This window comes from Eumetopias jubatus, unplaced genomic scaffold (genome assembly GCF_037043125.1).
Source record: "Eumetopias jubatus isolate StellerSeaLion01/CBP00866 unplaced genomic scaffold, mEumJub1_p1.0 scaffold_5, whole genome shotgun sequence".
Taxonomy (NCBI): Eukaryota; Metazoa; Chordata; class Mammalia; order Carnivora; family Otariidae; genus Eumetopias; species Eumetopias jubatus.
The window spans coordinates 23,918,905-23,933,702 of record NW_028274811.1 but is presented as its reverse complement, the minus strand read 5'-3'; the positions used below and the strand labels follow the sequence as shown (position 1 = coordinate 23,933,702).

Below are 14,798 nucleotides of genomic sequence, written 5' to 3'. Positions count from 1 at the left end.
AAATCATGAATGAAAGAGGAGCGATCACAACCAACACCAAAGAAATACAGACAAGAATAAGAACATATTATGAGCAACTCTATGCCAGCAAATTAGATAACCTGGAAGAAATGGGTGCATTCCTAGAAATGTATCAACTACCAAAATTGAACCTGGAAGAAATAGAAAACCTGAACAGACCTATAACCACTAAGGAAATTGAAGCAGTCATCAAAAATCTCCCAACAAACAAAAGCCCAGGGCCAGATGGCTTCCCAGGGGAATTCTACCAAACATTTCAAGAAGAATTAATACCTATTCTGAAACTGTTCCAAAAAATAGAAATGGAAGGAAAACTTCCAAACTCATTTTATGAGGCCACCATTACCTTGATCCCAAAACCAGACAAAGACCCCATCAAAAAGGAGAATTACAGACCAATATCCTTGATGAACATGGATGCAAAAATTCTCACCAAAATACTAGCCAATAGGATCCAATAGTATATTAAAAGGATTATTCACCACGACCAAGTGGAATTTATCCCTGGGCTGCAAGGTTGGTTCAACATCCGCAAATCAATCAACGTGATACAATACATTAACAAAAGAAAGAGCAGGAATCATATGATCCTCTCAATAGATGCAGAAAAAGCATTTGACAAAGTACAGCATCCTTTCTTGATCAAAACTCTTCAGAGTATAGGGATAGAGGGTATATACCTCAATATCATAAAAACCATCTATGAAAAACCTGCAGCGAATATCATGCTCAATGGGGAAAAGCTGAGAGCTTTCCCCCTGAAGTTAGAAACGCGGCAGGGATGTCCACTCTCACCACTGCTATTCAACATAGGAGTAGAAGTCCTAGCCACAGCAATCAGACAACAAAAAGAAATCAAAGGCATGCAAATCAGCAAGGAGGAAGTCAAACTCTCACTCTTTGCAGATGATATGATACTTTATGTGGAAAATCCAAAAGACTCCACCCCAAAACTGCTAGAACTCATACAGGAATTCAGTCAAGTAGCAGGATATAAAATCAATGCACAGAAATCAGTGGCATTCCTATACACCTACAACAAGACAGAAGAGAGACAAATTAAGGAGTTGATCCCATTTACAATTAACCCAAAACCATAAGATACCTAGGAATAAATCTAAACAAAGAGGCAAAGAATCTATACTCAGAAAACTATAAAATAACTCATGAAAGAAATTGAGGAAGACACAAAGAAATGGAGAAACGTTCCATGCTCATGGATTGGAAGAACAAACATTGTGAAGATGTCAATGCTACCTAGAGCAATCTACACATTCAATGCACTCCGCATCAAAATACCACCCACTTTTTTCAAAGAAATGGAACAAATAATCCTAAAATTTGTATGGAACCAGAAGAGACCCCAAATAGCCAGAGGAATGCTGAAAAAGGAAAGCAAAGCTGGCGGCATCACAATTCCGGACTTCCAGCTCTATGACAAAGCTGTCATCATCAAGACACTATGGTACTGGCACAAAAACAGACACAGAGATCAATGGAACAGAACAGAGAGCCCAGAAATGGACCCTCAGCTCTATGGTCAACTCATCTTTGACAAAGCAGTAAAGAATGTCCAATGGAAAAAAGACAGTCTCTTCAACAAATGGTGTTGGGAAAATTGGACAGCCACATGCAGAAGAATGAAACTGGACCATTTCCTTACACCACACACAAAAGTAGACTCCAAATGGTTGAAAGGCCTAGGTGTGAGATAGGAGTCCATCAAAATCCTAAAGGAGAACACAGGCAGCAACCTCTTCGATCTCAGGCGCAGCATGAGATGTTTCTTCCTAGAAACATCGCCAAAGGCAAGGGAAGCAAGGTCAAAAATGAACTATTGGGATTTCATCAAGATAAAAAGCTTTTGCACAGCAAAAGAAACAGTCCACAAAACCAATAGACAACCGACAGAATGGGAGAAAATATTTGCAAATGACATATCAGATAAAGGGCTAGTATCCAAAATCTATAAAGAACTTATCAAACTCAACACCCAAATAACAAATAATCCAATCAAGAAATGGTCAGAAGACATGAGCAGACATTTTTCCAAAGAGACATCCAAATAGCCAACAGACACATGAAAAAGTGCTCAACATCGCTTGGCATCAGGGAAATCCAAATCAAAACCTCAATGAGATACCACCTCACACCAGTCAGAATGGCTAAAATTATCAAGTCAGGAAATGACAGATGTTGGCGGGGATGTGGAGAAAGGGGAACCCTCCTGCACTGTTGGTGGGAATGTAAGCTGGTGCAACCACTCTGGAAAACAGTATGGAGGTTCCTCAAAAAGTTGAAAATAGAGCTACCATACAATCCAGCAATTGCACTACTGGGTATTCACCCCAAAGATACAAATGTAGGGATCCGAAGGGGTACGTGCACCCCAATGTTTATAGCAGCAATGTCCACAATAGCCAATCTGTGGAAAGAGCCAAGATGTCCATCGATAGATGAATGGATAAAGAAGATGTGGTATATATACACAATGGAATATCATGCAGCCATCAAAACGAATGAGATCTTGCCATTTGCAACGACATGGACAGAACTGGAGGGTGTTATGCTGAGTGAAATAAGTCAATCAGAGAAAGACATGTATCATAGGACTTCACTGATATGAGGCATTCTTAATCTCAGGAAACAAACTGAGGGTTGCTGGAGTGGTGGGGGGTGGGAGGGAGGGGGTGGCTGGGTGATAGACATTGGGGAAGGTATGTGCTATGGTGAGCGCTGTGAATTGTGCAAGACTGTTGAATCACAGATCTGTACCTCTGAAACAAATAATGCAATATACGTTAAGAAAAAAAAAAAGATAGCAGGAGGGGAAAATGAAGGGGGGGAAATCGGAGGGGGAGACGAACCATGAGAGATGATGGACTCTGAAAATCAAACTGAGGGTTCTAGAGGGGAGGGGGGATGGGTTAGCCTGGTGATGGGTATTAAAGAGGGCACATTCTGCGTGGAGCACTGGGTATTATGCACACACAGTGAATCATGGAACACTACATTAAAAAATGATGTATGGTGATCAACATAACAATAAAAAATTAAAAAAAAATAGGATAGTAAATGAACAGAATGTTAGAATTCCGAGGAACTGCAACCCACCCCCCCGCATTGTTCAGCTTGAGATTTTCTTATTGTTGAATAATATCAAATAATGACTCAGATGCCTGAAGACACTGATTTTTTTTATTTTAATGTTGTATTTAGCTCAAATACCCCATTCTTAAAAGGTACACCTTTGTGCGAAACAAGGAACATGCTATAATCAAAGTAAAATGCCATATTAGTTACATGATTGAACACATTTCTTTGTACGATGAGCCCTAATTCACTAGATAGAAAAAAGACTGAAGTAAATGTTTCTCAAAAAATAGGTTTTTAGAGACAAAGACAAATCAAGTGGAAGTAAAAAACTGACTTGGAATTTCTTCAGGAAGTTAGTATACTTGTGATCAGTTAAAGATAAAGAATATTCAAGGTTTTTAAATTGAAATAGTATTTATATGCCATCATGAAACTTATTTCAAATTGTGTGGAGGCATCTTCCTAACTTCATATTTTTCACAACTTGTTGGAATCATCTTCTCATAAAGCATATGTTGTCACAATTCAGGTGATAAGGCATCAGTTAACAATAAAAATAAACGAGCTAAGACTACAAATATGAAAAACCATACCATGTTTCTCCTTCAACTTGGAATGCAATTTCATTTTGTACGAGGCAGAAAACAATGTGGCAGAAGAGAAACTGTCCAAAATCAACGCAGGGTGATTTCATGTGACAAGCAGAATGGGGGTGGCAAGAGTAGGTGTGAGAAGCTTACTGCTTTTAGTCAAAAACTAAACTGTGACTGAATAAGAAGTGAGAAAAGAAGTTGGAAAGACTAAATTTTAGATCAAAATCCCCACTTATGCTTTTCCATACATATTAACATACTTTAGGGGCATAAACCATGTTCATGATGGAGCAAAATTAGCATTACAGAAGAGTGAAGCCGGTAAGTAATAGCAAGATGCCAAAGAGGATGTGCAATAGCCCTTTAAGAATGGCACAGATATTTTAACCTTAATGGTTATGTTATGAAGAAGTTATATGTACTTAAGATTTTTATGGTATAGCTCTCTGGTATTACAAGCCCAGAGGAACACTTTCAGAACATATCCTTTTGTGAAATAATGGAATGTCCTAGGGTGTTTATAGCCTCTAGGGGGCCAAGATTAAACATAAGGCATTCTGGCTTGAAGTTAACTCTTTAAGGAATCTAATAAAAAAATCTGTTTAGTCATAAGAAATGGTTTTCTAAGCCCACAGAGAAATATTTTTATCAATATAGAGCTATGTTTTATTTGAAACAACATTTAATTGAAGGAAATAAAGATATATATATTCTCTGGCTCCATTTAACTATAAACATTAAAAAGATAAATACACACTATTCTAAAGATGAGTCTCAGACAATGAAATGTAAAACTCCCTCACAGGGAGAAGAAGAATCATTGAAATTAAAATTGCTTTAATGTTTGAATATAAAAGATGGTACTAAAACAAAAAGCAAAAAGAAACAGAACTACCAATTCTGCTAAGACACAGGATGAAAGGGAACTATTTAAACTTTTGTTGTTGTTGTTGTAACAGTGAGGACTTTCTAGTTACTAAAAACATACCTACAACAAAGAAAGTGTAACTATATTCTATTCTATTCTAACAGCCAAGTTTGAAAAAAATAATTCTGTAAATTACAGTATTTAAAATACACATTTCATTCTTGCTAGAAAATTAGTTCATTTTCTAGAGAATATTTTAATAAAAATTTCAACATGTGGGTTATCTGGCTCAAAATATCAGGACTCTTATGTATACCTGGGCCAGGCAGTTAAAATAAACATGCAAGGAGAGCTTGGTGTTTGAAATAGGACATGAAGGGGACTGAAGACTGCTGGCCTCGGCTAAAGGCATCAAAAAACAAAAACAGAAAATTTTAAAACACTCTATGAGCCAAACGATGTTTAAGAGCCATATGCAGCCTCCCAAGCTGCCAGATTGTAGCTCAGATAACTAGGAAAACAGTAGCCAAGACAGAGCTCTACCAAAAAAGTCAGTAGATGCCAATAAATTCTCACACTCATAGAGTGAATAAAATAGAATGATTTTTCACGAACATGCTTCAGTTAGTAACTTTACTTATACAATTTGAGGTATAAATGAATACAAAAGCAACCCATCAAGTGTGTTGATTATTAACATCTTCCATATGTCCTTAGAATCTAGATGTTTCTATCTCCAAGTAGCAAAGGGAGAATCCTAATTCTGACTGCCCAATGGTCTCAGGCACACAGAGAACCAGTCCATCTGAGGCTCACCAGCAATCAAAGGCCTCTTAACTCAGAAGAGGTCAAGTGATTCCTGGGCCCTAAATGTGATCTGGGCACACATCCTGTGAACTCTTGCAATATTGGGACTGGCCTGTCATAAGCATGTTAATTTACTGAGAACTTGATGAAAAGCAGTGTCTATTAAAATGCATTTGTAATCTATTTTATATACCATTAAATACAGAAGGGAGAAAGTACAAGGGGAAGAGATGACAGAGAAACAAAGCAAGAAGCTCACAGGCAAGGCATATTGTCCCAGACCACCAGGACCTTACCCTGGGAAGGAAATGAAGCTATCCATTATTTCCCAAAAAAAGTGAGCAACATCAGAAAGAAGTTCCAGTTACTTGAGAGACAAGTTCCTGGGTATTCATACAAGATGACTGCAGGATGAGATACTACTAACTTCCTTTCCTACTAAAAATTCCAGAGAAACTCAGAAAAGGGGGCTATTGTTCTGCCAACTGATCTAGAAATCTATGCAGTAATTTTTTTAATATAGAGTCTGATTTGTTTGGTATTCCTTAAACGTGTATATTAGATAATCACTTGTTAATATTTTCCACACTATCTCAAGATAAGCTATTAATATGGTGTTCAAAGACAGAAGCAAATGTTTGTAATGCATCATTTAAACATACATACAGACTTCCATGTTTTATAATATGTTCTACAGACATGGATTCAATACCCAACAATACCAAAACATAAAAGTTTCTCGTTCTATGCCAAAAAAACTTAAACTTGGATTCTTTAACTGAAAAGAATTCAGCTTATTTTTAGTTTGCCTCTTTTGATATATAGACAAATCACTCATTACTAATAGCTACTAAATGAAGTAAAATATGGATGAATCCCTGTTATATTTAATATAGTACACGATCTATTCAGCGACAATTATGACAATAATAGCTAACACCTATTGACAATATACTATGTGCCAAACACTATATTAAGGGCTTTACATAGATCATTTCAGCAATTCACTTCATCTTCTTCAAAAAGTATGTGGTAGACACAGTTATAATATCCAATTTCAGCTTAATTAAACAAGGCTCAATTACAAAAGACAATAGAACTCAAACCCAGGTTTAAGTTTACCCTCTCTCTTTCTCAATTATGCTTAATTGTATATACAAAGAAAGTACACTTTCATAAGCAGCAAAGAATTCTAGGAGATTTCTAGGTTTTATAAAAACAATAATTTATAATAAAGAAAACCTACCTACTCTATATAGTTTATTTGTCCAATTCTCTTCCTGAAAGATCTACAAGTCTATTTATCATTTTTAAAAGGTAAGTTCCATCATGAATGTTTCACATATTCAAACTCAAAAATCGTGAACAGTGCTCTTAACTCTGCTAGAATTTTTACTAGAGGAAAAGCCAAACAGAACCCTGAAATCCAGGAAAGGTACAGATAAAGGAAATTCAAGATTTTAAGAGAATTCCATCACAGAGTTCTTTCAAAAGAAGTATGAAAACAAAGTTAAGGATCAGTTTCACAGCTTGTTGTACGACCAGATGTAAAATCCCTGACCTTTACTGAGGATGCCAATGTACAGAATAGATTACTTTTTTCCATATAATGTGAACAGTAGTATAGAATTGACATCATTTGAACTAACCTAAAATCCAAACTAGAAAATCCTAGTTTGGCCGTGATCCAATTGACCTAACCACGTATCTCATAAAACAGAGAACATCCTAATATTAAAATGCTTAAATTATAACTTTATTGTATATTTATCTTTACTGAATTTATTGAAAGATGCTGTTTAATATGTCCCTTGCTAATGAAATTTTCCATCATTCCTTTAATCAGCAATGATCGTGCCTCGGATAAACCTCATTGGCTACAATACTGCTATTGTGCAAAGCTCCCATCATTCCTTTAAATAAGACTTTGAGACTTTGTATTACCAAATGATTCCTCTAAAATAAGTACTGTTTAAATACTCCTTAAAAACTGAACTTCCAAAACAAAGTAAATTGTATATAATTGTTTAGCCTAAGAAAGTTAACAGTACAACTTCAGAAAATAATATTTTCTATTGCTAGGGGAAAAAGGTAGAAATGATTTCCTTCATATAGATTGTGAAGTCAGTGATATGCTAGTATGAGTCTAAACTCAAATGTATTTTGAAAATTTAATGAAAATACTGTGATCATGAAGTTACATCTTGTAAGATCTGGAATCCCTTGGTTTGTCTGTTCTTTTATGTCAGTTTATGGTAAGATCTAAGACTCCACTCATATTAATACAGAGTGTGCACATCTATGAGAATTCCCCTCACTCTAATCAGAACAAAAGCCTATACTGAAAATAAATATTAAATCAATTCTTCTGCATGTAGGTTACTGAGCATATTTCACTCTCTTGGAACATAAATGAGTACACAACTAGGTGAAGACTGTATCACAGCAAAATCAATGAAAACTTGAAGAGAAGGATTTAAACAAAAGGTTAAAACTTCCTATGTGATGTTAAGGCAATAAAGTACCAAATAAAACATAATAAATTGCCATCTTTATTTTTAAATATGGTTAATTTTGTTTACTTACCCGCACAGAGCCAATGTCTCCAAAATAATATCTTCATACAAAGTCAACCTAATGTGCTTTCTGTACTATTTATTTTTTGCCTTCCAGTTAGTTTTATATTAAATAAACACAAATATGTTTGTTATTCTAAAATACCTATTTTTAAATATAATGTTCTTGCATAAATTTTTACTCTATAGGGTAGTCATAGTTTAACAAAAGACAAATTACTATTTTATTATCAAAAGGAATGAAGTATATAATAATTTTAAATCTGCATAGTACATAGTACAAATAAATGGTTACTGATAATTTTTACTTTCTGTAATAGAAGAAATATTCCCCCAAAGTGTAAATACTACAAAGTATAAAAAATAAAGCAAAATTAAGTAAAGTGGGATTAAACTTCCAAAAGAAGAATGATTAGGACTGTGTAATCTTGAGGTATCATGACTTTACAAGGGACATATTTTCATTTTTCTTCTGTACCAGGAGACATGAAAAATTTGAAAAGATAAATGAGTTACATTATAATTTACAAATGTGTGCATTGGATAGTTGAAGTGTATCAAACCCCAAACACTTGAAAACCAAACTTCTGAAAAGTGCAGTACACTATTTAAATGTTAAATCCAATTTTTACTAAGATTATCTTTTAGGAAAACTATTTTAAATAAAATTGTATTTCATTTCAAAACAAATTTCTGAAGGAAAAAAAAAAATCCCAGAGTGTTTCATAAAACTATCACAATAAAAGAACAGTTTGTAACTCAGATTATGTAAGTAATGGCTGCTTTTCAGGAAATGGAATAAGAGAAGACAGAGACCAATTTTAAGCAATCAATCATAATTTAAATAGTTACTTAACATCTTCATAACTACTTCTCTTTTCTCAGGTAACTAATTCCCTTTATTTTGTAAATAAATCTATCATAAATGATACATTATGAGTTATTTCTTCCTATGCTTTAAAAAAGTAACATGCTAAATTTCCAAATGAAAATCTTCCAAGAAACTTTAGATTTTAAGTATTTGGAAACAAAGAGATGCACTTATATACCTAACAAAACACCAACAGCAACAACCAACAAAGTACCAAATGTTAAAAGCAACAACCCAAGAGAATACAATTAGTCCTCTCGTTAGAGACAGGAAATGGATAAGCATGTATATAAACACTAATAAAGCAAATAGAGGGGAAATAGCATCTTCCAGAGATGTGACTGGATACAGGGGCTGCTGCTTAAAGCTAAAGGTCATGCTAATAAAAAAGACCTCCAACAGGCCTCAGCTTTGTGAAGAAAGTTACCTGCCGCAATCACCCTTGTGTCCATACCTGGTTGCTTCTATCATTCTCAAGCAAATAAAAAGATGTTGAGAGAATAAACAAAATCACTGTCCCAGGCTATAAATTGGCACGCGCCCGTAATATGTGAACATTTTCATCACAGACTATCTTACCTCGTAAGACCAGACACACTGAGTCCCACCAAAGCGTCGAACACATCTGCCTACTTCAACGTCCTCATGAGTTGTGTACATTTCTCTGAGGCATTCACCAATATGTGGCACCATTCTCCTGAGAACCTCTCGACTGAAGATCATGCCAGGTCCTCCCATACAGAAGTTCTCTCCAGGCTCCAGCCCCAGTTTTCCAAGTTCTTCAATATTCCCCAGGCCAGTCTGACCCAGGTAGAGAGGCTTACTGCTATTCAGTGATCGAAGAAACTCTTCTAACTTATCACCTACAAAGAGAAAGGCAACAATCAATCCTCTTGCTAATTTCATAATTATTTAGAACATACAAAGTAAGGGAAAGACCTTCCAACATTGGGTGCAAACTCCCCCAAAGTCATAATACAACTGAAAGGAAGAAAAACCTCTCTGAATATTCTATTATTTTAAAACTACTAATTTTCAGTTACTAATTAAATCATAATAAAATGTTATCAACCTTCTAGTCAAGATCACTGAAAAGCCTTAAGAAGTCTAACAATCATTAGACTTTTTTTTTGTAAAAGGTGAGATAACAAGGAGAATAATGACAAATTTATTAGCATGTTTGAAGTAATGATAACATTTTCAGAAAATAAGTTATATGTAGCATTGACTGGCAGACTGTTGATATTCAATAAATATTTTTCCTGATAATTTAGTTGTGTTTTGTCCTTAACTAAACTTCACATTACTAAACAGTCACATACAACCCAAAAGTTGAGAAAGAGAGGGTATTAAAGTCATCGTGGAATTTAACTTTAGAAAGCACCTTTTCAGAAAAAATAAATATTTCTTAAAAAATTAAGTAACTGGTTTCCTGATAGTACGTGAGTTCATCAAGAAAAATGATTTAAAGGTAAAATTCTGTAGCTAAAAGAGTTTGAACACATTAGATATTCTACAAAGTGATACAGTGAGGTAGTCACCTTCTTTATATTCCTAGTCAGAATATTTACTATCATTGTTTGATGAGCTCGGCACCTGCAGTCATTTCTCTTGATCCCATGCCTCGCCCCTTGGATCTCAATGAGTTTTGGATATTATCGGGTTCTTAATACAAAATGCATATTCATTCTTAATAGAAATGGAAAGACTACAACGCTTCAATGTTCTGAAGGACAATCTTTCAGTGCATTAAGAGAAATGACAGAAATATATGCTATTAAGGCATTTTAGAAATTCTTTGCAAAGTGTGGCAAACTTCTGCGAGGAAACCTTTGTGATTTTAGTGAGACACAGAAGACAAGGGGACTATAAGATAAGCGATCTATCAGTTACAGGTATAGATAACTATACATCTTCAATCTAGTAGTCATTCAGATATGCAATCATCTATTTTTGTATCAAATTATCAATGGAATGATTTCACTCTACCTAACGTAACCCCAAGAAATCTCTAGTTATTAGTCTACACAAACTCCCTGAGCCAAAATGGGACAGATCTTGTTTGTTTCTCCTTGAGTCAGGTGAAAGACTACCTGGGTCAGGAGAAAGCAATGAGGCTACAAGGAGAGAGGTATACACTAGGAAGACCTGCCTCCCTTTGACCAATCCATCTCCATATCCGCAACGGGCGGGACTGGAAAGATTTACTCCCGCTCTTAGAACTTTTCTCTGCTGAGTTTAGAAATCTCTGGCCAGAGCCACACACACTCAAGGTGAAGGACCGCGCCTCTTTTAAAACTGACAAAGTTTTCTCCTCCTGTGGCTGCGCGTGGTTTTGGGAAGGACTTCCAGGCTCTGCTTATCGCCGCAGCCACTAAAATAGATTGGAAAGGATCCACACTAGTATCTACAGCTTGGGGCTCCTGGGGTCTGGATCATTCAGGGCGCTGTCCCCTTCTTCTCTACCACCAATTCCTAAAAATACACTCATCCGCTCCGGGTTTTACAAAGGTGTGGCGGGCGGGCGGGTGTTAAGGGCCGACCTAGTGCTGCAACTGTAGTGGCTGGAAGGAGGTGAGCGCTGGAGCGGTGTGGGGGTGCTCAAGGACTCCCAGCGCGTGGTGGGTCGTGAGAGAGGGAAGGGGACGGTCCGGAACAGCGAAAATGTTTCCTTAATCTCACCAGTTCCGAAACTGCGTTACATCCAATTACAACAAAAGGACTGTGGAAGAAAGCTAGAACACCCATCTCCAGACCGGCTCTCGCCCGCTTCCTCGGTCTTCCCTTCCTTCACCGAGGACACGCCCCTCTGGATAGCTGTGGGAAACTACCACCACCCGGGTCTTTCAGAGCAGGGCAGAGTAGGAATAGCCTTCGGTTAAGCCTCAAGCCCCTTTCCTCGCTGTTCCCACACAGTAAAGAGTAGGGGCAAGCTCTGGGCGGAAATGAGAACAGCAAGAGTGAGCAAGGAGAATAAAGCCGGTCAGGTGTGAGGAGGGTCCAGACCGCAGAAGAGGAGGAGCGGGCTAGGAATGGTGGTTGGATGCTAAGGGTGGGGACGGCGGGGTGGGGGCTGCAGGAGCCCTGAGCAAGTGCTGGCAGAGAAGCAGAGAGGGGCTGGGCAGGGATTAGGGCTGGCTGCAGAGAAGGGGTGGGGGGCAGGGGCAGGGGTGGGCAGGCGGGACAGCCGGCGCTGGGAGGTCACCTTTGATGTAGACGTCGTCGTCGGCGCGCATAAACCACTCATACTTGTCCAGGTAGTGGTCGTGCATGTACTTGATCATCATGAAGGACTTTTTCTGGGGAGGGTAGGAGTCGTCCACCCCCGGTAGCGCGATGACAGGCAGGGGTGGCGGGGGCTGGCTCATCCCGGCGTTGGGGGACTGCTGACTGGAAAAAAACTCCACGCGGCCGGGGATGAAGCGCGCCCAGGTCCGCTGCGCCGCCAGCGCGCGGCTGCCCAGGTACTTCTGCGCGGTCATCACTCCCACGTACAGGAAATCCCGGGGTCGGGAGCTCGGGGCGGCGGCGCCCCCGTCCCCGCTGCCGTTGTGGCTACTCCCCGGCCGGCCGCTTCTGCGCTGCCCAGCCGCACCCCCGTCCTCCTCCTCCGGCTCCCCTTCCGCCACGGGGGCGCCTGGCAGCCCCGTTGCGCCTTCGGGCTCGCGTCCTCGTCGCCGCTGCTGCAGCGGAGGCGGCTGTTGCCAGGGGCTGCTCCGAAAACTGGTTACCCCGACCGCTGCCTCTGCCAGCGGCGGCCCCTGGAGCTCCTGGCGCGCGGGGGACGGCGACTGCTCCAGCCGCGGCCGGGGCTGAGGTTCGGGGAGCGGCTGCTGCGCGCCAGCGCCGGGGCCAGCGGCCGAGCGGCCGTAGTAGGAGCAGAGGCTGGAGCCGCGTCTCTTCCTCTCGCTCAGCTCGGCCACTCTAGGGGCGATGAGCCAGGACGCGGCGGTGAAGCCCAGCACCAGCCCCAGTGCCACGCTCATCCATGGGCGGCGGGAGCGCACGGCCATCGCGACTGCCCCCGGCGCGGACGCTAGCTGAGCGGCTGTGGCGCTGCGCGCGGGTCCCCCGGCTCACACCCGCCCCTCCTCCGCCTCAGCGCCCCCAGCCCGGGCCGCTGCCCGCCGCCGAGGCGCCGACGCCGGCGCAGGGTCGGAGCGCTCCGGGCGCCTGGCCCACTGCGGGTTGCAGCAGCCGGCCGCGCTCCCCGCTCCGCTCTGGGTCCTCGCTCCGAGCGAGGGTCGGGAGTGAAACTTCTCCCGGCGGTGGCGGCGGCAGCAGCGAGAGGAGCTGCAGGAGGAGGAGGAGGTGGAGCGGCAGCAGCGGCAACGCGTCCGCTCCTAGGCTGCCACCCTGTCACTGGCGCGCCTGGTCCCTCCCTCCTCCCTCCTTCCCGAGCCCCCGCCCTCGCTCTCCGCCTCCCGCTCCCCCCGCCGCCCGGCTCGGGACTGGCCCCGAGGAGGAGCCACAAGCAGTCCCGCTGCCAGCCCGGGAGAAGCGCGACCCGCGCTATTTCCCCGTCACCCGCCCTTGGACGCCTCCAGTCCGCGCCTCGGTCCAGAGCCGGCCTTCTCTCCGGAAGGAAACGATCCCGGTCGGGCCGCCTCCGGCTTCCAGCGCCGACGCCCCCTCGTCCCTCCTCCCACGGCCCTAGCTCTCCGTCCCATTTCCCGTCCCGTCCCGCCCCTCTGCCGGCCTCGCAGCCCTCGCGTCCGCGGGCTCCACTACCCTCCTCCCGGCGCGTCGGCTCCACTGACCTCATCGGCGGAGCTCGGGTCCCCGAGCCCCCGGCAGGCGCCCGCAGCACCCGCCGGCTGGTCTCCCCCGGCCCATAGCGGGTTACGTCCCGGCGTGACCCTCCCCCACTCTGCCCCGCCCAGGTCCGTGCGCGCTCCGCTCTGCTCGTTGGCGGTCCTTTCCGCGTTGCTCCCACCGCAGCTACTCTGAGTCTCCGCTGTCTGCTCCGTGTCCCGCTCACGGCTCGGGAAACCGTTTGTCCCATCCTAGCGCCTCACTTTCCCAACCTTTCTAACTTCCCGGTCCCACCTGCATCCTTCACCACCCGTCTCCAGGCGTACGCAGAAGCACCCCTTTCACTCGGTGTCCTCTGCTAAGAAAATCTCAGAGGCATTGGAAATACTTCCTCTGACAGAACACGGTGAGTGGGGGCTCAATCCCAAAGAACAACAGCAAAAAATCCCATGTTCTCCACCTGTTGAGTTGGGAAGTGTGGGGCTGCCTACTGGTTCCCGCCTCAGCTCTCCTACTGGTCTGTTGTCTAGAAGTGAGAATCCTGAACTATTTTCAGTCTTGGTCAAGACTGAATCAGTAGGACTGGCAGATGATGGAGAAATGTGAACAAATTATGGAGCCAATACCCTGAAGATTCAATTTAAGAAAATCCTCCCCCCCATAAGTGACCTTAATCAGAAAATAAAATAGAAAATATAATATTTATTCTTGCCTATAAACAGTTTTATTTTCTAAGGCAATGACAGGAAATGTTTTACGTGTCCAATTAGGGGAAAATACCTGCAGCGACAGAATCTCAAAGAAAGTTGTATTGGCCAAAATTGCAGAAAGTTACATTAGGAAGAAATTACCTGAAGATGTGTAACATTTTGAGGAAGGGGACATTTAAAAAACTTTCTCTCTAGAAGTTGTGAATCTAACTAATACTTTGAGGTGACTTTGGCCTTCCAAACCCTTTCCTCTTCAAATTTCAGTCTTCTGTTTTGTGCATCAAATGCAAAGGGATGGTACTGAGTAGCATTAGGCAGAAGACTAAATCCAGCCAGGTGCTGGCAGCATCCCTGGAACAGCAGGCCTGCCCGGGGCCCTTGGAGGAGTGGTTCTTTCCACACCAGCCACTGGCTGTGCATGAGCACGTCTGACTAAATGTTTCATCCAGTAGACAATGAAGCTGCTTTTCCATGTCTCCGTCTTGCCCAGAAACACTTGGG

General features: G+C 41.9%; 1 protein-coding gene and 1 non-coding gene across 2 annotated transcripts in view; both read right to left on the bottom strand.

The window, feature by feature from the left end:
• Positions 1–12,845, bottom strand: part of CHSY3 (chondroitin sulfate synthase 3) — a 294,614-nt gene extending 281,769 nt beyond the window's left edge. The window contains exons 1-2 of the mRNA XM_028103420.2: positions 12,038–12,845; positions 9,412–9,695 (exon numbers count right to left, since the gene is read on the bottom strand). Of these exons, the coding sequence (XP_027959221.1) occupies positions 9,412–9,695; positions 12,038–12,845 (1,092 nt within the window). The remainder of the gene's footprint in view (positions 1–9,411; positions 9,696–12,037) is intronic.
• Positions 7,148–7,288, bottom strand: LOC114209639 (U4 spliceosomal RNA). The gene has a single exon (XR_003609371.1). It is a non-coding gene; the product is annotated as a U4 spliceosomal RNA (small nuclear RNA).
• Positions 12,846–14,798: the final 1,953 nt, after the last annotated feature.